The 23,703-nt window shown below is 40.4% G+C and overlaps 1 protein-coding gene across 1 annotated transcript; it reads left to right on the top strand.

Annotated features, from left to right (window-relative positions):
- Positions 1-12,649: 12,649 nt before the first annotated feature.
- On the top strand, positions 12,650-15,830 carry LOC128634120 (heat shock factor protein 5-like). Its single transcript, XM_053684381.1, has 3 exons — positions 12,650-13,081; positions 14,554-15,058; positions 15,598-15,830. Exons 2-3 carry the CDS (start codon positions 14,569-14,571, stop codon positions 15,762-15,764), a joined length of 657 nt encoding a protein of 218 aa, XP_053540356.1. The 5' UTR covers positions 12,650-13,081; positions 14,554-14,568; the 3' UTR covers positions 15,765-15,830.
- Positions 15,831-23,703: the final 7,873 nt, after the last annotated feature.

Raw genomic sequence — 23,703 nt, 5'->3', positions numbered from 1 at the left:
ACTGTTTACTGATTTTTATATTATGTTTAAAAAATATAGAAACATTTCATTGGATTATTGTTGAAGGCATGTTTGCTCTACAGCATTTCTTTGAATGTGACTTTTGTACAGTACTGTGTGTATATATGTACAGTACGGTGTGTGTATATATGTACAGTACTGTGTGTGTATATATGTACAGTACAGTGTGTGTATATATGTACAGTACGGTGTGTATATATGTACAGTACTGTGTGTGTATATATGTACAGTACGGTGTGTGTATATGTACAGTACTGTGTGTGTATATATGTACAGTACTGTGTGTGTATATATGTACTGCATGGTGTGTGTATATATGTACAGTACGGTGTGTGTGTATATGTACAGTACTGTGTGTGTATATATGTATAGATTGTGTGTATATATGTACAGTACTGTGTTTGTATATATGTATAGATTGTGTGTGTATATGTACAGTACTATGTGTGTATATATGTACAGTACAGTGTGTGTATATGTACAGTACTGTGTGTATATATGTACAGTACTGTGTGTATATATGTACAGTACGGTGTGTGTATATATGTACAGTACTATGTGTGTATATATGTACAGTACTGTGTGTGTATATGTACAGTACTGTGTGTATATGTACAGTACTGTGTGTATATATGTACAGTACTGTGTGTATATATGTACAGTACTGTGTGTGTATATATGTACAGTACTGTGTGTATATATGTACAGTACTGTGTGTATATATGTACAGTACAGTGTGTGTATATATGTACAGTACAGTGTGTATATATGTACAGTACGGTGTGTGTATCTGTACAGTACGGTGTGTATATTTGTACAGTACTGTGTGTGTATATATGTATAGTACGGTGTGTGTATATATGCACAGTATGGTATGTGTATATATATATCTATATATATATATGTCTGTACATTATACCTACGGTCTTGAAGGAAACATGAATTCTGCTCTCTACCAGAAAATCCTAAAAGAGAATTAGGATTCTCGGTCTTCAGTCCATAATATGAAAGTCAAGCGCTGCAAGACAATGATCCAAAGCATAGGAGTAAGTCCAAGTACTAGAAGTAAGTGAAAGTCTGATCTCCAGTTATTAGAAATGTTTGGTTGCAGTTATTGCTGCTAAAGGTGGCACAACCAGATTTTAAGTTTCAGGGGCAGTTCATTTTTCACGTTGCTGATAGCTGTAGCTGTTGGATAACTTTTTTAAAAGTATTGTTTATAAAATTGATTATAAAATACTATTATTAACCTATAAAGCACTAAGTGGTCTCCGCCACGCCTACTTAGATCAAAAGATGCAGGCTACTTGACGTTACCTCGAATAGTGAAGGCTACAGCAGGGGGAAGAGCTTTCTCTTATAGAGCTCCACAGTTATGGAACAGTCTTCCTATTAGTGTTCGGGACTCAGACACAGTCTCAGTGTTTAAGTCTAGGCTTAAAACATATTAGTTTACTCAAGCCTGACTCTATTATGCTAATTCACAGTCCTAATAATCTTTTCTCTCCCTCTCTCCTTCTGTCGAGCCACACATGAATTTATGGAGATACTAGAGATCCTGATCCTTTCTGCCTCTGGATGGAGCTCTCATCTACTCCAAATCCAGATTGCTGGGACTACGGCTGCTCCTAACGCCATACAGACTTCATATTAATCCATAATGAACTTTTTCACACTAACTGTTGTTGCCCAGATGAGGACGGGTTCCCTTCTGAGTCGGGTTCCTCTCAAGGTTTCTTCCTCTTAAAACATCTCAGGGAGTTTTTCCTCGCCACCGTCGCCAGTTGGGATAAATTCGCACCTTTAATATCTGTATACCGTGTTGATATTTCTATAAAGCTGCTTTGAGACAATGTCTATTGTAAAAAGCGCTATACAAATAAAACTGAATTGAATTGAAATGAATTGTATTATATTTAATAGTATTTTATATCTATCTATTTATCTCTCTCTCTCTCTCTCTCTCTCTCTCTATATATATATATATATATATATATATATATATGCTGAATTTTTCAGTAAAAACATTTTTTAATGTAAGAAAACATAAAAACCAAGCAGTCAGGCATTAGCATTGATGCATTCTGCCCCATCTGAGTCCTACTGTACTTTTACTGCTCCATGTGTCAGTTTTAGTCATGAAGCATTGTGATTTATCTAGCATGAAGTATCTTGTAAATAAGGTTTAGAAAAATGCTATATAAATAAAGATTTAATTACCACAGAGATTACATTTACAAATATTTAAGCGACGGTAAAAACATTTTGAAGATAGTCATAACAACCACTGTACTCACCTGTTTTTTCCCAATCTTTTTACCCGTTCCAATCCACTGTAACGACACTTTACTATTTAATTTATTCTTTAAATCATTACAATAATCATTATTAGTATGGTGGCTCAGTGGTTAGCACATTTGCCTAGCACTTCTGGGGATGGGGGTTCGACTCCTGCTTCCACCCTGTGTGTGTGGAGTTTGCATGTTCTCCCCGTGCTTCAGTGGTTTCCTCCGAGTACTCCAATTTCCTCCCCAAGTTCAAATAGATTAGATTCCACTTTATTGTCATTAAGCAGTTTGTGTGAGATTGTTCACATTCACCCCATTAATTATTTGCAATATACCACAAGTCACATGTTCAACAGGATGTTGTATCATCTGACTTTCCTGAAGATCATGTGAAGAAGAAAACCATGTTCTGTAATTTAAAAATTTTTTATAACAAAACTTAACCCTCTTGCGTTCAACCCTGTTTCTCATTTAAGAGCAAAATGCAGCCATTTTCTGCAAAGAAACATGATAAAAATGAGATTGATGCCCGAGATGGATGAACCTTTTTTTGAATGATTAAATGCATGTTTTCTTATATTTGCTCTTCATTCATTTATTCATTCATCTTCAGTAAACGCTGCATCATGATCGGGGTCGAGGTGGGTCCGGAGCCTATCCTGGGAACACTGTGCGTGAAGTGGGAGAAGTCATCCTTGACGGAATAACAGACCAGCACAGGGCACCACGCACACACGTACAGTGCATATGCATTAATATCAATTTAGCTATAACCAACCCACCTATTTGTATGTTTTCAGTCAGTGGGAGGAAACCAAAGAACCCAGAGGAAACCCACACAAACACAAAAACAAGAGAATATGCAAAACTCAAGACCCAGACAATAACCCAAGCTCAGGATTGAACTCAGGCCCTGGGGAGGTGAGGAGGTTGTCTAGGTTGTTTCTAGACAACCTATCCTACAGGGTCATGGGGAACCTGGACCTGGATGGTGGATGACAGGGTGCCAGTCCATCGCAGGACACAATCACATACACACACACACACACACAGACACACACACACACATTCATACACTACAGACACTTTAGACATGCCAATCAGCCTACCATGCATGACTTTGGACTGGGGGAGGAAACCGGAGTACCCGGAGGAAACCCTCACAGCACGGGGAGAACAGGCAAGCTCTGCACACACAGGGCAGCGGCAGGAAACGAACCCCTGACCCTGGAGGTGTGAGGCGAACCCTCTGCCTAGCGTTACAAGGGTTAAATGCACCACAATCATGAAGTCAGCCCGACCCTAGATAGTATACAGTGTGTACTTCAGTATGTAGTACCTTAGTGTTCAATTTGAAACGTTACCTAACTTTTTTATCTTGAACAGAAATTACAAATAAGTAGCACAATATTTCATGTCACTGAACTGCACCAAAACAGCACCCACAGGAAGCACCATATACAGTAAAACCACAACTGAAAGGAAAAACAAGTGTCCAGTAGCCCACCCTTCATTTTTTTGGTAAATTTAATACATCATCCGAGTCTCAGAAGTACAACGCATCTCACTAAACTTCCCAGTGTGAGCACACCACTCGCACTAAAAGTATCCAAAGTGACACAGCATTAGTAATATGTTTTGGATGGAATGGAGTACATACTTGAGGTAACTTCTGCCAAAATGACTGATTATAACTTCTAAATATTAATTACTACATATGTTTCCATTGACTGGTTTTCAGAAATGGCAAGAGAACATGCATTTCCATCAACTAATGGTTATGTAGAATATCCTGAAAAGAAAGTGACACAATAATGTGAGCAGTACAAGGCAGCTGGTCATAGAGACACAGGAGCACACACACTTGCTGGCACTATTTACTCAGAAATGTGCCTTTTAATGCTTGATTCGCCTCAGTTGTTTCACACCACCCCATCGTAGATCATTTTCCTATAAAAGCACACCAGAACGTTTTATACCTTAATTATGACAATTTTCTCCTCCTCAGCCAAGAGTCAAAATAAATAAATAAATTACATACTTTTTAAAAATATAATAAATAATAAACTTAATATTAACATGTTTTCCAAATATCCGTTCATAGATTTAAAAAATTGTGACGATAAAACCACCAGGATTGAAGAAATATGGCCGTGGATGCAACTCAAGTGTGATAGTATGTAACAGCTGATAGTGATGCTCTGTGGTATGGAGTGTTTATAAGAAGACGGACAGGACATTAAAAAAGTTCACAACCAATAAAATTTATCCAGGTATATAATTACAATTATGTACATTATCCTGTAACAAGGAAATATTAAAATAGACATATTTTTAGAACCATCGTTCAAAAGGCGTGTTGTAAAAAATAGGTTTTGTTGTGATCTCACATTAAAACTGTAAAAGTATGCTTTCTTTTTCTAACGAGAAGACGCATCAATGCGGTTTTCTCTCAATGTGTGCGAGACACAACGGGCAACATGGAGGAAGTGAGTGTTACTAAGAAGACGACAACGTTGACCGTACACTCGTATATGTCCTATCTGAATCCTCTCTGGGGGTTGGGGTTTATTAAGTCATAATGTAAGTGCCTGTCTTAATGATCTGTTCTTCTTTTTTGATCATGATCCTCTTGACATTCATCATGCCTTGTTGAGTGAATTCTGATGCTGTTTCAGTCTCATCCATGTCATATCACTCTTTAGTGCATATAACTCCTTTGCTGCTGTTCAATGATGGGTGATAAAATGCCTTTATCGGTACATTTGCCAGCATATTTGCACGCATGATGTTTTCAACATGGCTTTTCTTGGAGCATTCTACTAGGATTTGTCCGGATCCTAGCTTTTTTTAACATTTTTAACTGCTCCTGCTATGCCTGTAATGATTTTCTGTATTGCAAATGGAGACAATTTTGTAAGAGGCATGTCTGTTGTTTGTGACCCTAGCAGTATAAATCTCTGCCAGTTTTCACTCTTTTGAAAGTAAATACATCCAGTACCTGAATCATCATCCAATGTCTGTTCTATCATCCGTCGTTTTGTTTTGTTTTTTTGTTAGCCATGTTTGTATTTTTAAATCTCACCACTCCTGCTCCCCACCCACCTCCGAGCCCAGCAAGGTGATGCACAGAGCTGTGGTCATCCTCCGGATATGCACCAAGGATACAGGGGTGATCTACTTGAGCAAAGGGAACAAAAAATTCATTCTACTCAATTAAGACCCTAAGCCTGAGCCCTTTCTGGTACATCTTGACTAGACGATTTGGTCGGAGCGGGTACTTCCAACCTCCCGTCTATGTGAATTCGAAGACAAAGAATTGTGTTGGATCTGAGTCAGCCACAGCATGCACGTTCCTCAAATATCAGGTTCTCGTCCTCTCCAAACACGGGTTGCAACTTACGGCAAATAAGTCGCCTCATTTGCTGCCTTTTACGATCAGCAAGAGGATGCTAGCGACCTATTCTTCCCCGGGTCCTGAGGTGTGCACTGATAGTGTAACTAACATTACTTAATTGAATTTTATATTCCTAAACCAATAGTGATGATTATGGTAGTAAAGATATATTCTATATTTAGTCATATAGTCTATATTTGGCCATCAACACATCAATGACTGGACAATAAAAGATATTAAAAAATAAATAAAATTATGTAGGGAATTTAGCCAGCGGTGGGCGGAGCACAGACACACAGGAGGGCGTTTCAGTGTTATGTGATCTTTATTTAAGGCTATCGGTGAGGGGACTGCGGGTATGTGTGCGTTTGTGTGTGTGTGGGTTGAAGTGCGATCGGGTGGTGAGGGTCTCAGCCGTCGTCGGTTACAGTCAAGGGGGGGCGGAGCCATCACTCGAGTCGGAGTCACCTGAAACCAGGAAAAAACACACAACAGTGATTAGCAGACATGCGCGCGTCGGCAAAATTGCATAAAACACGCCAGAGATCCGCGCTCATGCTCGGAGACACTTCTCTCCCTTTTCGAGTGGAATATCGTCCTTTTATACTCTCCCCTCGCTTGCTGGATGGTGGAATTCTTCCACGCGGTGCACCATTCATGAGCCGTGAGTGTGTCGGCGGCCCCGCCCCGCCGTTTTCTGCTGAAGTGGAACTGTCTCTTCCGCGTCACCGCGGGAGGAGCGATCTTTGTTTCCTGTGTGCCGGCCGCCGGCCTGTCGCCACAGTACCCCCCCAGCTGCGAGCCCACTGCCGTCGTGTGTCGGGCCCACAGTGCATTCCGTCGCGAGAAGCCATCTGCATTCCCATGGTGGGTCCCTGCCCGGTGCTGGACCTAAAAAGAGAAATCCTGCAATGAGAGGAACCATCGGGTTACCCTGGCATTCGTGTCATTGGCCTTCGCCATCCACTGCAGTGGGGCGTGGTCTGTCACCAGGACGAAGTGCCGACCAGCCAGGTAGTATCGCAGCTCTTCGATGGCCCACTTTATCGCCAGGGCTTCTCTTTCCACGGCCGCATACTTCCTCTCAGCTGGGGACAACTTTCGACTGATATAAAGGACCGGGTGTTCCTCTCCGTCGAAGGTCTGCGAGAGAACAGCACCCAGCCCGGTCTCGGAGGCATCTGTGTGTACGCTGAATGGGAGGCCTAAGTCTGGGTTGCGTAGCACTGGGGCACTGATGAGGGCCTCCTTTATGGCTTGGAACGCCTGCTCTGCCTCCGCAGACCATTTCACCCTTTCCAGCTGCCCTCGATTTTCTTCGCCTGTGGCTTCAGCATACCCCGGCCAATACGGTAGCCCAGGTACTGTGCCTCGGTCAGGCCTAGGTGGCATTTCTTGGGGTTGGCTGTCAGCCCGGCCTTCCAGAGTTCCTTCAGAACCTCCCCCAGGTGGAACAGGTGGTCCGACCAAGTGGGGGAGTGGATAACTACGTCGTCTAGGTAGGCGGCTGCGAACATACGGTGGGGTCGCAGGACAATGTCCATCAGCCTTTGGAACTTTGCGGGCGCCCCGTGTAGCCCGAAGGGGAGAACCCGGTACTGCCAGTGACCGGTGGCCATGCTGAAGGCCGTCTTCAGCCTTGCGTCTGGTGCCAGCGTGACTTGCCAGTAGCCTTTCGTTAGGTTCAAGGTAGATATGAACCAGGCCCTCCCCAGTCGCTCCACGAGGTCATCTACTCGGGGGAGGGGATAGCTATCGAACTCGGAGACCTGGTTCAGCTATATATATATATATATATATATATATATATATATATATATATATATATATATATATATGAAATGTGTCCTAGCTTATTATCTAGTTCTTCATCTGTGTGGTTCAGCAACTGCTGCACAACTAATAGGAAAGAAAAATGTCTTTGCACATATTTACGTGTATTTATCTAAAGCAAATAAAATCTCCTAATTGTTCTTGTTTCTAAGATATTTTTGAGAACGAAAAGTATTATTAAAGGTGTTATAAGCTGAGAGAGAGAGAGAGAGAGAGAGAGAGAGAGAGAGAGAGAGAGAGAGAGAGAGAGCTGCTGTGAGGAAATGCAGCTGACTGAGCAATAAATAAATAAATAATCATAAATCTGACCAGTGTGCAGTGCTGCTTAGGCAAAATATAGAGTAGTTTGGTTTAATTCTGGTCAGCGATGATTTGTTCTTCATAGCCGTCGATGTGTGATGAAGTTAGGAGTTGTGTGATTTAGGAGAAAGAGGGTGGGAAGAGTTTTTGGGGAGCCACAGATGGACATAAAAGGGATAAGAACCGTTAGAGATCAGAAAAAAAACAGTAATAGACAGAAATGTGTTTTATTCTGTTTTTTGGCAAGGGGGAAAGTGAGCAGTGAGGTAAGTGTGTGATTATATGCCGTGACTAACGGTGAAGTCGTGACACTGTGACACCCGTATCGAACACCTCTACATGCAGCTATAACGGAGATACTGAGGATGTATGCACCGTTATAGGAAGATGACAGTAATTTACCATTAACTTGTGTAAATACGTTTTGTGAAAAGGACAGTTTAGAGGGAGGATTTTCTGGTTCCTTTTACGAGACGTGCAGATGTGTCTCACTGTCTCTTCATCTCTTTTGATACAGGAACACGGAGGGAGGATACATCTTCTGATCCGCCGTTTGCTGCCGACGAGTTGTACTACAACACCGTGGAGAGTGACTACGAGGATGACGTCCACATGCCTGACCAGCATGAGGAGGAGCAAAATGGTGGTGATGAGCATGAGGTGCCTTTTAGAAGTCCTTCGAGAAGCCCGTCCCCTTTACCAGGCCTATCTGCTCTAAGAATCACACCCTTTCCTGTAATAAGCCCATCCCCTTTTCACACCCCCTTTTGGAAGCCCATCCCCTTTTTGAGATTCTCATCCCTTTTAAGAAGAACATCTATAAGAAGACCGACCCCCGTGAGGAGGCTATCTCCTATAAGAAGACCGACCCCCGTGAGGAGGCTATCTCCTATAAGACCAACCCCCGTGAGGAGGCTATCTCCTTTAAGAAGACCATGCACTGCGACGAGCCCACCCACTTCTGTTACTCCTGCATCCGTTCCTCACGTCAGCGTCAACGTAACTTTGTGGTTAGATGTAAGTGTTGATTAGACTTAGATCTGGGTTATAATCTGTATTAAGACCTGTTATGTCCCCTCCATTTTCACTGAGTAGAGCTGAAACCTTTACAATGCACATCTGTTACATTTGATTTTTTGTTGTTGATATAATAACCATTTACTTTTTTTTTTAAGTACCATTACTTTGTTCTTTTATACTGCATGAGCAAAAATAAAAATAACTTAATTAAATAATAATAAAAAAAAAAACATCTTTTGGAGAAATGGGGTGGGCTTTATGTAAACAAGTTAAACATCTGATAATGAATTTGTTAGAAAAACTATTTTCCCTTGCTCCCAGAGGCGTGAAACTCACTGTATAGTGATTTAAGCCAGTGTAGCGCCCCCGTGTGTCTGCACACACAGGAGGAATGAAAACACGCTTTGTCAGGGCACTTTTGAGAAAAAGTGACTTTCTAGACTGCAAATCTCACATTTTCCCCTTTATCATACATTATCATCATATAATGGATTTTAATGTAAACAATCCTATTTCGTATCATTTTACATCAGAAACCTGCAAAGTATATTATGTACAAAATGTCATATTGGAGCAGGTCACCGTCACGTATCGTGACGGAGCAGAGATAGGACGGATGCAAGTGCAGGATGAACAGTTGTTTATTTGAAAGAGGGACAGGCAGACAAATCCAAAACGTGATCCAAAACGTAATCCATAAACATGCAAGAGGTCAGGCGATTGGCAAACAGGCATACACGGGGCAAGGCAGGAATCTAGGTCGTGGTCACGGAAAACAGGGTCGATCAACAAAACAAGAAACGAACTATGACGAGGGACTGGAAGCGGATAATCCAGCGCGAACTAACTCTAAACATGGACCGTGACTATGACTATGACTATGACTATGACACGAGCTAAACTAACTCTAAACATTCAATCTTCCGCGTTGTGTGTTGGGAGGCGTGTGGTATATATGCGGACATGATCAGCGTCTAAACCGCTAGCAGCTGAGAGCAATTCAGACCCACGTGAAATCCCAGCCAATGACAGAACAGGGAGGAGACAGAAACATAAACAAAACACACGTGTCCAGATGTCATTACAGTCAACAACGTAAAAGCAGGTGCTCGCGCATTCGCGCTTAGAGCACGCTGCTTCAAGGGGGAATCATGACAGAACCCCCCCTGAGTGCCATGAGTCATCCCACTTCATTGGGCTGAGCATCATCCCCCTGGGCTGAATGTCCCAAACAGAGCCAGGAAACTGCCCGGTGTTCTTGACGGCGTAGGGAGGCTGAGCGACGACCGCAGCTGAACAGGGAGGCTGAGCGACGACCGCAGCTGAACAGGGGGGCTGAGGCTCTGAGGTTACCAGGTGAACCTTGGGCATGGGCGGAGCTTGGCTGTGCATGTCAGCAGACTCGGGCGTGAGCAGAACTTGAAATTACATGAATTTCTCAAAATAAACAGAAAAAGCAAGCAGAAATCTGTTTTTGCCTAACAACATTACATTTCAATTGCCCGGTGTTTAAAGGTGAAAATATACAACAAAACTGAAGTCATGCTGTTTAGGTATAGAAACTGTAACATACACAACACAACACCACATGAAATCTCTCTTACAAGAAATGCATAACACCATCTCTACTTGAGCAGATTATTTTTAAGTGAATGTACTCGTGCACTGCAGGCATCAGCTCCGATGTTCATGAACAGCCTCTGAATCACCTCAAAGGTGTATTTGAAGTTTGTGGGGTAGTTTATGTTACGTGCATAAAGCAATCCCATCAAGTTGACAAATGTATTTGGTACATCACCAAGATTGCGTAGAACGACAACTTCTTCCATTACAAGGGCTACATCACTGCAGTCACACGGAATAGGGTCCATCTCGTCATCCACAACTGTACTGATTCCAACAGTCACGCCCTTGATTAACTCTTCTTCAGAATCTGTGTGCTGTATTAAAAACAAAGACAAACTTTAAAATGTGCTTTCACACATACATCCTCACAAGCGCAGCGACTTAAGAACAGCATGAGTGAACCGATCTTAACTTTACTAGTCATCACACAAGATGAATTAATATCAGAAGGTGGAAAAAAAAAACTCAGTACAACGTCCTGAAATTCATCATCTCTCATGAAAATAAAACAAGGTAAACTCCATCAATACGTGGATATCAATACTCCATATCAATACGTGGACTTCCATTATCCGAATATCTTCCAACATCTTACTTTCCTCACAGACACTTACCTCACAGATCTGTAAGAACTGAGATGGATTCTCCCGCATGGACAGTGGCAGCCCCAGCAGTACTGCAACCCTCTTCCTGTGATTTGATGCCTCAAAAGTACAAATGTTTTATATTCAGATTATGCAGGACAAGAGAAATAGCAAGAAAGGAAATGACCACAGTATTTACAAAACAAGTACACTTGAAATAAACCTACTCACATTTTTATCCAGGCTCTCCAGTATGGCACTCCTTTCTGCGATGTCTGCATGGCGCCTCGAGCGGTACAAATACAGCAGCTTTGAGGCGTGTTTGTCAAGACCCTCATAAAAGGACTTGCTCAGGTCCATCGACACAAGTCTGGTGAATTCTGCGCTGATCTTCCGTCATTACAGAACATCAAACAAACATGACACAGAAACATGTTAAACACTGCAAAAAAAAAAAAAAACACTCATTTGAATTTTCACAGTGCAGGTCAAAGGTCATAAGGTTCCATTCCAAAGTACTACAGCACTGCTGTACAATGTAGCCAAGTCCATAAAGTTACACGTTACTTTAGGTAAAAGAACAAAAAAAATGCAAGTTTAATCATTTTTTCATATTGGATATGACAAAAAAGACAGTTCTATCAGTGCCTAAAGTAATTCTATGAAGAAAAGAAAAGTCATTCAAAAATGTAATAAACAGTGTACACAAGCAAGATCAGGACCAGAGTAATAGATTCTCACCAAATCTCTTGAGAAATTTCATGGCCAGCGGTTCATATACATATTGATATTGTAAGCAAAGCTAATGAGGGAGCATTACAGTGGAAGCAGGAGCATCAGAAAATGAAAGGTTATTATATATATATATATATATATATATAACGTTCAAAGACTTGCATACTTAACACAAGACAGTTTGGATCATTTTACTGACTCGGATCTTTGAATCTCGTTCAGCAAAATGAACGAATCTTTTTTGCATCATTTCGTTCATTTCAGCAGAATAAAGTTAAAATGTTACATGTTAAATTCCCCAACACCTCTAGTACTTACGCAAACGTTGATCACATTTGGAATAAAAAATAAACTATAGGCTAATGCAACTTATGAGAAACAGAAATGATTGATTAATTGCTTAGCATTAGCAGTCTGTTAGTTCACTTCCCGATCCGAGTCGTTCTTCTTTTGTCACGTCACATTTGATCAGTTCACGTCTCAAGTCTTCAGGCTCGAGGCATTCGTTCATCACGTGACTGCCCCATATTCTGAATGCAGTGGGGCTGTGAAGTGATGAACGAACGACTCGAACCAAAGACTCCAGAGGTGAACTAATCATTTCTGTTTCCAGTACAGAACCTATGGGGATGTGGCTGCGCATGCGCGTTCAAAAATTAACGGCTCACTCTCTGAGACAACTCGCTGTTCCCGAATCATATTAAAGATTCGTTCAAAATGAACGATTCCTTCACGAACGACACATCACTACGCAGTGCGCCAGCACTTAATTAAGTTCTCTCTCACAGTTTTTGCTCTTGTAACACCACGCACTTCCCGCTCTTTATTCTCGCATTCACATTAAAAAATAAAATAGATAAATAAACACTGAATGTGGTACACACACATATTTACATATTGTGATATTTAGCAATATCTCAATATATCTGAATATATGGCATTTCATAGGTATATACATGCACTACATATACATGTTTACATGGTAGTTTATTAATCAGAGTATTGTCTTAATCGGGTTAATAGTGGAGTATTGTTGTCCATGTAAACGCACTGATTGACTCCCTTCCATACAGACAGCAATACACCATGACATCAACACACGATGACATCACGACCCATGACATCAAATTCTAAATTACAAATTTGTTTTGATTCAAACCGGTCAGTGATCATTGTTGTCCACAAAACCTGAGAAGACGCACACAGCCCAACCAGGAGACCAAATTGTTGTGGAAATCATCAAAGAAACACTCACAGACCTCTGACGTCCTCTGAAGGTAAAAAAAAAAGGTTTATTACAGAAAGATGGTTAAAACAGGATAGAATGAAGCAGGATAGATTAATGAGAGCGCTCTGAAGCGCTTGTGCTGAACCACTACTGTAGATATGAAACGCAGAGCACGACACACTTTTGTGTACCGATCTAAGTGACATGACATGGCCTTCTTAGGCCTTATCCTCTGATGAGAATGAAACAGAACAAGAACAACACTATTACAAAGTAAAAATGAATCATTTCCCTCACAGGTGTACCCCGCCTGGTGCCCGATGCTCCAGCTTTCCCGACACCCAGTAGTAAAGCGGTATAGAAAATGGATATACATTTTATATTTCTCAATCAATCATTACAGTCTGTTAAGAACTCGGGAATTTCTATAATATCCACTGAAAAGTTAAAAGCGTACGGCACAGCATTGTTTTGTCATAGGTTGATATCATCACACCTGAGTGATGAGCCCACATACATAAAAAGAAAAAGAAAAACAGACAGCAATTCCATCAAAATTTTCCGGATTATGGGTTTACCATATTGTAGTGTTACAACCTGGAACCTGGAACTGACTTTTATATTAAAGTGGGGGATCAGTACACACTAAAATAATACGTAATACAATAAAATCACAATTTGTTAAAAATATTTACAAAACAAAACATTACTTAAACAACAAAAACATTACAGTTGTTATTTCATAAGTATTCATCCCCGTTGCTGTGAAAGCCCTAAGTTCGTTGGAGAGACACAAGGCCACAGCTTCACATTTTTGGTTTGCTAATGAAGAGTTATATATTAGCACATTTTGTCATAATTTTTGGCCTAAAGTTTTTTTTTCCTGCTAGAGGAATAACAGAGACCCCGCGGGCGGTACGTTTGCCGCTGCTGACCTAAACGTTCACCGTTTCTCCTACAAAATATGCAGAATAGCGTCGTCACTATTTTCCGATACACGTTAATACACCAAGACTTTACTTTGGGATCGAACGACGTCACAGGCACGGGTTACTCTGACTGGATAAATCCACGCGAGCTCATTGGATATTCATGGATTTGTCCGGCGCCTCCACCTGCCCAGTCTCCTGAATTTAAACGCTCGAGGCCGGTCCGTGTGCGTAACGGTTCCTGACCAGTTTTAACGGCTCTGAGAAGCGATAAGGGATCAGAGAACTATCAAAAGGAACCACATAGCAGGTGTATGATCTCACATATGGGAAATATTTCACACGTGATCATGTGGCTCTTAGAAATTACTTTGGGTCTGTTTTTGTTTGATTATTTAGGCTACGTCCAGGTTGCTTGACAGCTCTAACGGTCAATTTTGACAACATTAATGCTATAGCTTGTTATTGTTAGTGATTTTCAGCTGTTACTGAAGATGAATGTGTTATGTGTTAGCTAGCCACTTACTATCTAGTTAGTGCTAGAGAGTAATTGCTACATTCAGTCTCCTTTTTTTCTCCCTTCTGGCTACAGATCTTTTTAGCTGATATGGAAAACACTGATGCAACTTTTGGCACCTTCATCAACCCCAACTACTTCCCTGGAAAGTTGTGGCGTTTGGTGAACGATCCCCAGATTTGCTCAGTCTGGTGGGACGACAGCGGGGAAGGGATACTTGTTCATCAGGAAACATTCGAAGCCGAAGTGCTATTGTCCCAACCCACACATTTGTCTGAGTACTTCAGGACAACTGACTTCATAAGTTTCGTTCGCCAGCTGAACCTGTACGGCTTCAAAAAACAACGCACGAACATCTCGGACAAGCAGTCGTACAACTCTTCGATTAAAGCCCAACTGCACCATTTTCAAAACCCGTACTTCAAACGGGATAAGCCCGAGCTCCTGCTCGATATAAAGCGACGCACGCCTCTCAATAAGGCCAAGCTCGCCAGCTTAAAGGTGACGGGCAGGACGCCCAGACGTTTCTATCACGTGATGCAGAATTCAGCACAGGAAACCTCTGGCTTAATGAGAACAGGTTGGTAGTGTTTCAACAAGCAGATGAAAAGAATAGACAGAATATATTCATTCATTCACTTCAGTAACAACTTTAGCCTGGTCAGGGTCATGACGGATCCAGGGCCTATCCAGAGAAAACTGGGCACCCTGAATGGGACGCCAGTTCATCGCAAAGCACCGTGCGCACACACACATCAACACACTCGTTCACACATAGTGCCAATTTACCATGAACACTCCACTTATAACCTGGAACCTGGAAGAAACCCACCTCAACCCTAGTCCACAGGTTTCTCCGCCACTGTGCGCATTCTTTAAATCTGGAAACATTTTAGCCCATGTCCTTCCAAAGACTGGATAGAGGAATCCATTAGCCTCAAAATAAAAAAAAAAGATTATGCATATATAGGAATGTGTAGAAAAAAAGAGAAAATAGACAAATATGATGAGAAAGCGTACGTCGTTTTGCTAGTACAGTGCCAGCTAGATAACTTTGCGGCCTCGGTCATCATCTGTAGTTTTAGTTTATCAACACTTGACTTGTCTCTATCTGTTCAGGTTCAGTCTTGCTTGAACATCAGGGAACCCCTTACCACCATCCCTGTAATGTCCCTCAGCAGGAGCAGAGGAGCAACACACCTCATCACTCACAGTACGGGTTTTACACACCAGGTGATGATTTAATACATTTTGACCCCTTTATAATAGCTGTGAGCTCAGCCTGAATTAGTATAAGCATTCGATCTGCACGCTACTTTAGTAAATACAGTAGTATAGTGCATTATTCTGACGTGTAGTTTAATTGAATGCAATTTAGGATGGAGCCCAGTCCATTGTTTCACAATTTCAGTGTTGGTGTTTCTATCTATCTATCTATCTATCTATCTGTCTGTCATTCTATCTATCTATCTATCTATCTTTCTGTCTGTCTATCTGTCTGTTGTTCTGTCTGTCTATCTATCTGTCTATCTGTCTATCTATCTGTCTATCTATCTATCTGTCTGTCTGTCTGTCTGTCTATCTATCTATCTATCTGTCTATCTATCTATCTATCTGTCTGTCTGTCTGTCTATCTATCTATCTATCTATCTGTCTGTCTATCTATATTTTGTCCATTTTTAACAGATAAAAATGAAGATAACGATATCGATGTGATTCTATGTTTTGATGTTAAACCTTCAGCGCATAATTCAGAGATTCAGAGTCTTCTAGTGAGTCATTCTAACAACTGTTATATGTTTAATGCCTGAACAACGTAGTTCTAAAGTTAGAAAAGAAAATAAATGCTGTAAACAAAAATAAATAAAAGTCCACAACGTGCGCATGCCGGATTTCACTATCTATTAACAGCTAATAATATCTATCTAGCAGCTAATATTTTACTTGGATGTGTCCCCTTTCACCAGCTCAAACTTCTCAGCATAAAATTAAAAGGGCTGTGGGAGTGTACAGGAGCGGGGTATCAACACCATTACAGTCCAGTGTCACAACATGATTGTCCTTCATGTCATTAGTCTGTACCTATAAGCAGGAAGTCCCACAATGCCTTGCAAAGAATGAACAAAAAACTGTGTGCAGAGGGGCTGCAGGAGCTGTGATATGGTTCCTGAATAATCTATCTTAGTGATGTGTTGTTTATGTCTTACCAAGAAATGAATGTTTTATTAACCTTCAATGTTTCCCACCCCCAGTGTATCAGCGCTGTAGCCCAGACGTCTTGGATTCAACAGTGCCATGCTCTCAACAACCAGCTGCTTCCTGCTCTCCTAGTGGCTATCACCCTGTAAGAACCGAGAAACCTTCTTAAGTTTATGTACTGTTCTGATCACTAAAAATGGCTAGTGTCGTTATTTTAGCCAGTGTAGGCATGTTAAGGTTTGATGGTACATGTTGCAGTATGAAGGGAATGCTGGGAGAACAGTCAAACAGTTAAAAGTAAAACCTCGGTGTGTAAATAATATTAATATGAATTCTCCCACTCATTGCTCAGGACTACTCAGTCGGATACGCTGACCCGATCGATCAGGATCCATACTGGAGAGCAGGTGATGTTCCAGAGTCCAGGACGAGTGACCTGGGCATAGAGAAAGAGGAACTGGACGCTATATTAGAGCTGGCGTTGGACATGCAGGTCAGATTAGATGATTTCCCATCAAGAACAGCCCCGAGTGTGTATCTGTGCTTACAGTGTAGTCAGAACTGCCGTGGTACCATAAGGTCCAATAATCGGAATCCAGAACCAAGAACTGTTCACACGGTTCAAGAACATAAAGTGCCCTCCACTAATATTGGCACCCTTGGTAAATATGAGTAAAGGATGCTGCGAAAATGTGTCTTTATTGTTGAGCCTTTTGACCTTTTGTTCAGCCTTCCTTGCTTATATTTACCAAGGGTGCCAATATTAGTGGAGGGCACTGTATGTGGTGTAAATTCCGTAGGTACGGAAAAACACTGACACCATAGTGTAACTATAAAATGTGTGCGGTGTAAATCAGTGTGTAGCCACCATTGTTAATCCGTATTATTCATTATATTCATTCCTTATTTCTGTTCTTGCTCCTGTTGTAAAATAATCAGCACATGACTGAACAAAACTTTTTCTTTTGTCACGAATTTGCAGTCAGAAGCTTATAGACTTGTTTGTGAGGTAATGGATTTGAGTTTATGGGTGCGTCTCAATCAGCTGCACAGGTCCGTAGTCAGGACACTGATCAGAGAGTGGACCATTTGAAGGACTGTCTCAATTGCGAAATCCTACCAGTGTGCACTGGCACGTTCGCTCCCTGAAAAATCCCACAATGCACCACGAAAACCAAGGAGCTTAGATGTTCACTATTTTCCCTTACTGAAAATGAGGCCATGATTTCAGAAGCCTCTCAGATCGAACAATGTGGCGGACGAACGCTGTTGTTGTAGATCTCAAATGGTTACTTACGTTAGCGATTTTTAACTTTATTTGACGTTCTATATATTGTTTATTTGAGTCTAACGACTTTAATGATTTTTTAAAACTCTACTAACTAGTCTACGATCCTACTTGAAGTACCATGACAGACAGATGAATATGACATATAATGTTAGAAAGACGTCCGTCCTGCATGTTGAGGTTACGTGCCAGTGGTGATGTTTTACAGCGCGAGTGCGTAGTCATGTTACCGGAAACTGAGTCACCAGTGTCCTAATGTGTAGTGAGTCAGGGTCTTTACCAGTGCCCGAGCTCATGTACACCATATACTGATCCGCCACCTAGGGATCGAGGGAGCTGATCGAGACGCACCCTACCGTATGTTTGTGTAATGTGAAGCGTTAATGTTGTTTTCTATATATTTGATTTATTCAGGATGAAGTTGATGTCCGGACGTTGCTGCAGCTATCACTCACCTGTTAAGACAGCTTGAGTGGGTGATACGAACCCGTAGTGGTGCTACGAAAAATAATCTGCCAAACAAAATGAATCAAAGAGACAGAGACTGAATGCAGTCGATACAAAAAAAAATCTTTGTAAAATAGACATTTGATTGAATGACAGTTTACAGTTTTTATGTGTATTTTAGGAAAATATAAGATGTAAATTATGTCCAAGTCACTTGAGAGCATTACTGTAAATTAATGTAATCCTACAGCTCTCTAGATTATTTGTTGTAATAATAATAAGAAGGAGAATTGTGTTTCACATTTTTTAGACCTGAATGTTATAAATGTTAGGAAGATTTTTTTTTTTTTTTTTAATATCTTATCTTTTTTATTTATTCGTTTCAGGCATACTGTTTTAGTCTTTTTTACTCATGTACAAGCCGTTTATTTAGAAATGTGATATTTAGATATTTAAACAAAATCAAATTTCATATATCATGCAGTTTTAAGTCAAAAAATAAAGATATGGGATTGATGCATGAAAGGGTTCATTATTATACTCTGGCACGAATACGACACCTTTGTGTTGCTATATGAGTAAGAAACATAAACACCCATGTGGCCGGTGTTAGCTGCTGGAACAATATCTACGACTCTGTGTAGACCAGCACACTGGCAGGTACACACACCACAGGAAAACTGCAAATATTTGCCTGTGCTAAGAGCGGCCTGTTCTCCTGAAGCTCTTATTTAATGAAGTATAACCTTGTTGAAGGGCAAACAGTTGGAGCTGTTTTAGTGATGTTTTAGTGTTGTAGCTCTATAGCTCTCTAGATTATTTGTTGTAATAATAAGATGATTTTGTGTTTCACATTTTTTTAGACCTGAATGTTATAAATGTTAGGAAGATTTCTTGTTTATTTTTTAATATCTTATCTTTTTTATCTATTCATTTCAGGCATACTGTTTTAGTCTTTTTTATGCTGCCTGACATGTAGAGAAGTAACTGTTACCAATAAAGTGAATTATTTCTTTTAACAGCATGTCCTGAAGTGCTTTATTCCTCTTATACTACAGCAGTTTTTATTTATTAAGGAACAACACATACCTGTTTATCTGTTTATAGCTGTGTTGTAGAAAGTCTGAGAAACAAAGTAGTTTCTTATCACTTGTGTTGTAAGACCTATAAACAGTCGATCCCCCACCAGCCTCTCATTTTTATTTTCTCTTGAAGTTCATACAACAACAACAACAACAACAACAACAAAATGCAGCTTGTCATGGAACATTTCAGTTGCCACACTACATTGTGCCTACATATTAGCCATCAGATAAGCACAAGTAAAAACTGTTTGACATGAACTACACATCAAAACTTTAGACACACTCATTCCGCATTTAGTCATCAAAACTCTGGACTAACACAAATGGGAACTATGGAAATTATATTACTCCTGAGGTGAACTAATCATTTCTGGTTCCGGTACAGAACCTATGGAGATGCTGCGCATGCACGGTCAAAAATGAACGAATCACTCGTGGTTCCCGAGTCATATTAAAGTTTTATTCAAAATGAACGAATCACTCAGAGACAACTTGTTGTTCCCGAGTCATATTAAAGATTCTTGAAAATGAACGAATCAATCCGAGACAACTCGTTGGTCCCGAATCATATTAAAGATTAGTTGAAAACGAACAAATCACTCTGAGACAACTCGGTGTTCCCGAGTCATATTAAAGATTCGTTGAAATTGAACGAATCACACTTTGAGACAACTCGTTGTTCCCGAGTCATATTAAAGATTCGTTGAAAATGAACGAATCACTCAAAGACAACTCGTTGTTCCCGAGTCATATTAAAGATTTGTTGAAAATGAACGAATCACACTTTGAGACAGCTCGTTGTTCCCGAATCATATTAAAGATTCGTTGAAAATGAACGAATCACTCTCTGAGACAACTCGTTGTTCCCGAGTCATATTAAAGATTCGTTGAAAATGAACGAATCACACTTTGAGACAACTCGTTGTTCCCGAATCATATAAAAGATTAATTGAAAAGGAACGAATCACTCTCTGAGACAGCTCGTTGTTCCCGAATCATATTAAAGATTCGTTGAAAATGAACAAATCACTCTCTGAGACAACTCGTTGTTCCCGGGTCATATTAAAGATTCGTTGAAAATGAACGAATCACACTTTGAGACAACTCGTTGTTCCCGAATCATATAAAAGATTAATTGAAAATGAACGAATTACTCTCTGAGACAACTCGTTGTTCCTGAGTCATATTAAAGATTCGTTGAAATTGAACGAATCACACTTTGAGACAACTCGTTGTTCCCGAGTCATATTAAAGATTCGTTGAAAATGAACGAATCACTCAAAGACAACTCGTTGTTCCCGAGTCATATTAAAGATTTGTTGAAAATGAACGAATCACTCAAAGACAACTAGTTGTTCACGAATCATATAAAAGATTCGTTGAATATGAACGAATCACTCAAAGACAACTAGTTGTTCCCGAATCATATTAAAGATTCCTTGAAAATGAATGAATGACACTTTGAGACAGCTCGTTGTTCCCGAATCATATAAAAGATTAATTGAAAAGGAACGAATCACACTTTGAGACAACTCGTTGTTCCCGAATCATATAAAAGATTTGTTGAAAATGAACAAATCACTCTCTGAGACAACTCGTTGTTCCCGGGTCATATTAAAGATTCGTTGAAAATGAACGAATCACACTTTGAGACAACTCGTTGGTCCCGAATCATATGAAAGATTAATTGAAAAGGAACGAATTACTCTCTGAGACAACTCGTTGTTCCCGAGTCATATTAAAGATTCGTTGAAAATGAACGAATCACTCAAAGACAACTCGTTGTTCCCGAATCATATTAAAGATTTGTTGAAAATGAACGAATCACTCTCTGAGACAACTCGTTGTTCCCGAATCATATAAAAGATTTGTTGAAAATGGACGAATCACTCAAAGACAACTCGTTGTTCCCGAATCATATTAAAGATTCGTTGAAAATGAACGAATCACACTTTGAGACAGCTCCTTGTTCCCGAATCATATTAAAGATTCCTTGAAAATGAACGAATCACTCTCTGAGACAACTCGTTGTTCCCGAATCATATAAAAGATTTGTTGAAAATGAACGAATCACACTTTGAGACACCTCGTTGTTCCCGAATCATATTAAAGATTCCTTGAAAATGAACGAATCACACTTTGAGACAGCTCGTTGTTCCCGAATCATATTAAAGATTCCTTGAAAATGAACGAATCACTCTCTGAGACAACTCGTTTTTCCTGAATCATATAAAAGATTCGTTGAAAATGAACGAATCACACTTTGAGACAGCTCGTTGTTCCCGAATCATATTAAAGATTCCTTGAAAATGAACGAATCACACTTTGAGACAGCTCGTTGTTCCCGAATCATATTAAAGATTCCTTGAAAATGAACGAATCACTCTCTGAGACAACTCGTTCTTCCCGAATCATATAAAAGATTTGTTGAAAATGAACAAATCACTCTCTGAGACAACTCGTTGTTCACGGGTCATATTAAAGATTCGTTGAAAATGAACGAATCACACTTTGAGACAACTCGTTGTTCCCGAATCATATAAAAGATTAATTGAAAAGGAACGAATCACTCTCTGAGACAACTCGTTGTTCCCGAGTCATATTAAAGATTCGTTGAAAATGAACAAATCACTCTCTGAGACAACTCGTTGTTCCCGAATCATATAAAAGATTTGTTGAAAATGGACGAATCAGTCAAAGACAACTCGTTGTTCCCGAATCATATTAAAGATTCGTTGAAAATGAACGAATCACACTCTGAGACACCTCGTTGTTCCCGAATCATATTAAAGATTCCTTGAAAATGAACGAATCACACTTTGAGACAGCTCGTTGTTCCCGAATCATATTAAAGATTCCTTGAAAATGAACGAATCACTCTCTGAGACAACTTGTTGTTCCCGAATCATATAAAAGATTCGTTGAAAATGAACGAATCACACTTTGAGACAACTCGTTGTTCCCGAATCATATTAAAGATTCCTTGAAAATGAACGAATGACACTTTGAGACAGCTCGTTGTTCCCGAATCATATTAAAGATTCCTTGAAAATGAACGAATCACTCTCTGAGACAACTCGTTGTTCCCGATTCATATTAAAGATTTGTTGAAAATGAACGAATCACTCACTGAGACAACTTGCTGTTCCCGAGTCACATTAAAGATTTGTTGAAAATCATTTACCTTACATTACATTTATTCACTTAGCAGACGCTTTTCTCCAAAGCGACTTACAAATGAGAAAGATACAAGCAGAGCGATATCAAGCAGAGAACAATACAATAAGTGCTACCATACGAGATCTATTAATTGAATTCCAGAACAAGCAAAGTGCAGAGAAGAGGTGTAAGTGCATTATTTATTTATTTATTTATTTATTTATTTATTTTATGAGTTTGTTAGGTGTTCATTGAAGAGGTGGGTCTTTAGTTGTTTTTTGAAGATGGTGAGAGATTCTGCAGTCCGGATTGATATTGGGAGTGCATTCCACCACTGAGGAACAGTTAGAGTGAAGGCTTTGGAAAGGGACCTAGCGCCACGCTGAGTTGGAACTGCTAAACGTCGGTCGCTAATCGAGCGCAGATTGCGAGAGGGAACGTAGGCCTTCAGGAGAGAGTTGAGGTAGGAGGGTGCTGTTCCTGACAAGGTCTTGTAGGTGAGCATCAAGGCCTTGAACCTGATGCGGGCAGCTACAGCAAGCCAGTGGAGGGAGATGAAGAGGGGTGTGACATGGGTTCTCTTGGACTGGTTGAAGACGAGGCGCGCTGCAGCATTCTGAATCATCTGAAGGGGTTGATGGAGCTGGCTGGGAGGCCTGAAAGCAGTGAGTTGCAGTAGTCCAGTTTAGAGATAACAAGAGCCAAGAGCCTGGACTAGAATCTGTGTAGCCTGTTTGGTGATGTAGGGTCGGATTTTCTTGATGTTGTAAAGGATGAACCTACAGGACCTTGCAGTTGCTGAGATATGGTCTGCAAAGGTCAAGCCATTATCAAGAATCACCCCAAGGTTCCTGGCCGTCCTGGTTGGCATGAGTGTGAGTGAGCCGAGCTGTACAGTGATGTTGTGGTTGATTGAGGGACACGCTGGGATGACGAGAAGAATCACACGTTGAGACAACACTCGTTATTCCCAAGTCATATTAAAGATTCATTGAAAATGAACGAATCACTCTCTGAGACAACTCGTTGTTCCCGAATCATATTAAA

This window comes from Ictalurus punctatus, chromosome 12 (genome assembly GCF_001660625.3).
Source record: "Ictalurus punctatus breed USDA103 chromosome 12, Coco_2.0, whole genome shotgun sequence".
In the NCBI taxonomy this organism is placed as follows: Eukaryota; Metazoa; Chordata; class Actinopteri; order Siluriformes; family Ictaluridae; genus Ictalurus; species Ictalurus punctatus.
Note: the sequence above shows the minus strand (reverse complement) of the source record. Positions and strands in the feature narration are given on the sequence as shown.

Bases quoted from the DNA above. Each gene is read 5' to 3' on its own strand.
- LOC128634120 (XM_053684381.1), top strand. From the start codon at position 14,569: ATGGAAAACACTGATGCAACTTTTGGCACCTTCATCAACCCCAACTAC. The intron at 15,059-15,597 runs GTTGGTAGTGTT...CTATCTGTTCAG, and splicing joins CTCTGGCTTAATGAGAACAG to GTTCAGTCTTGCTTGAACAT.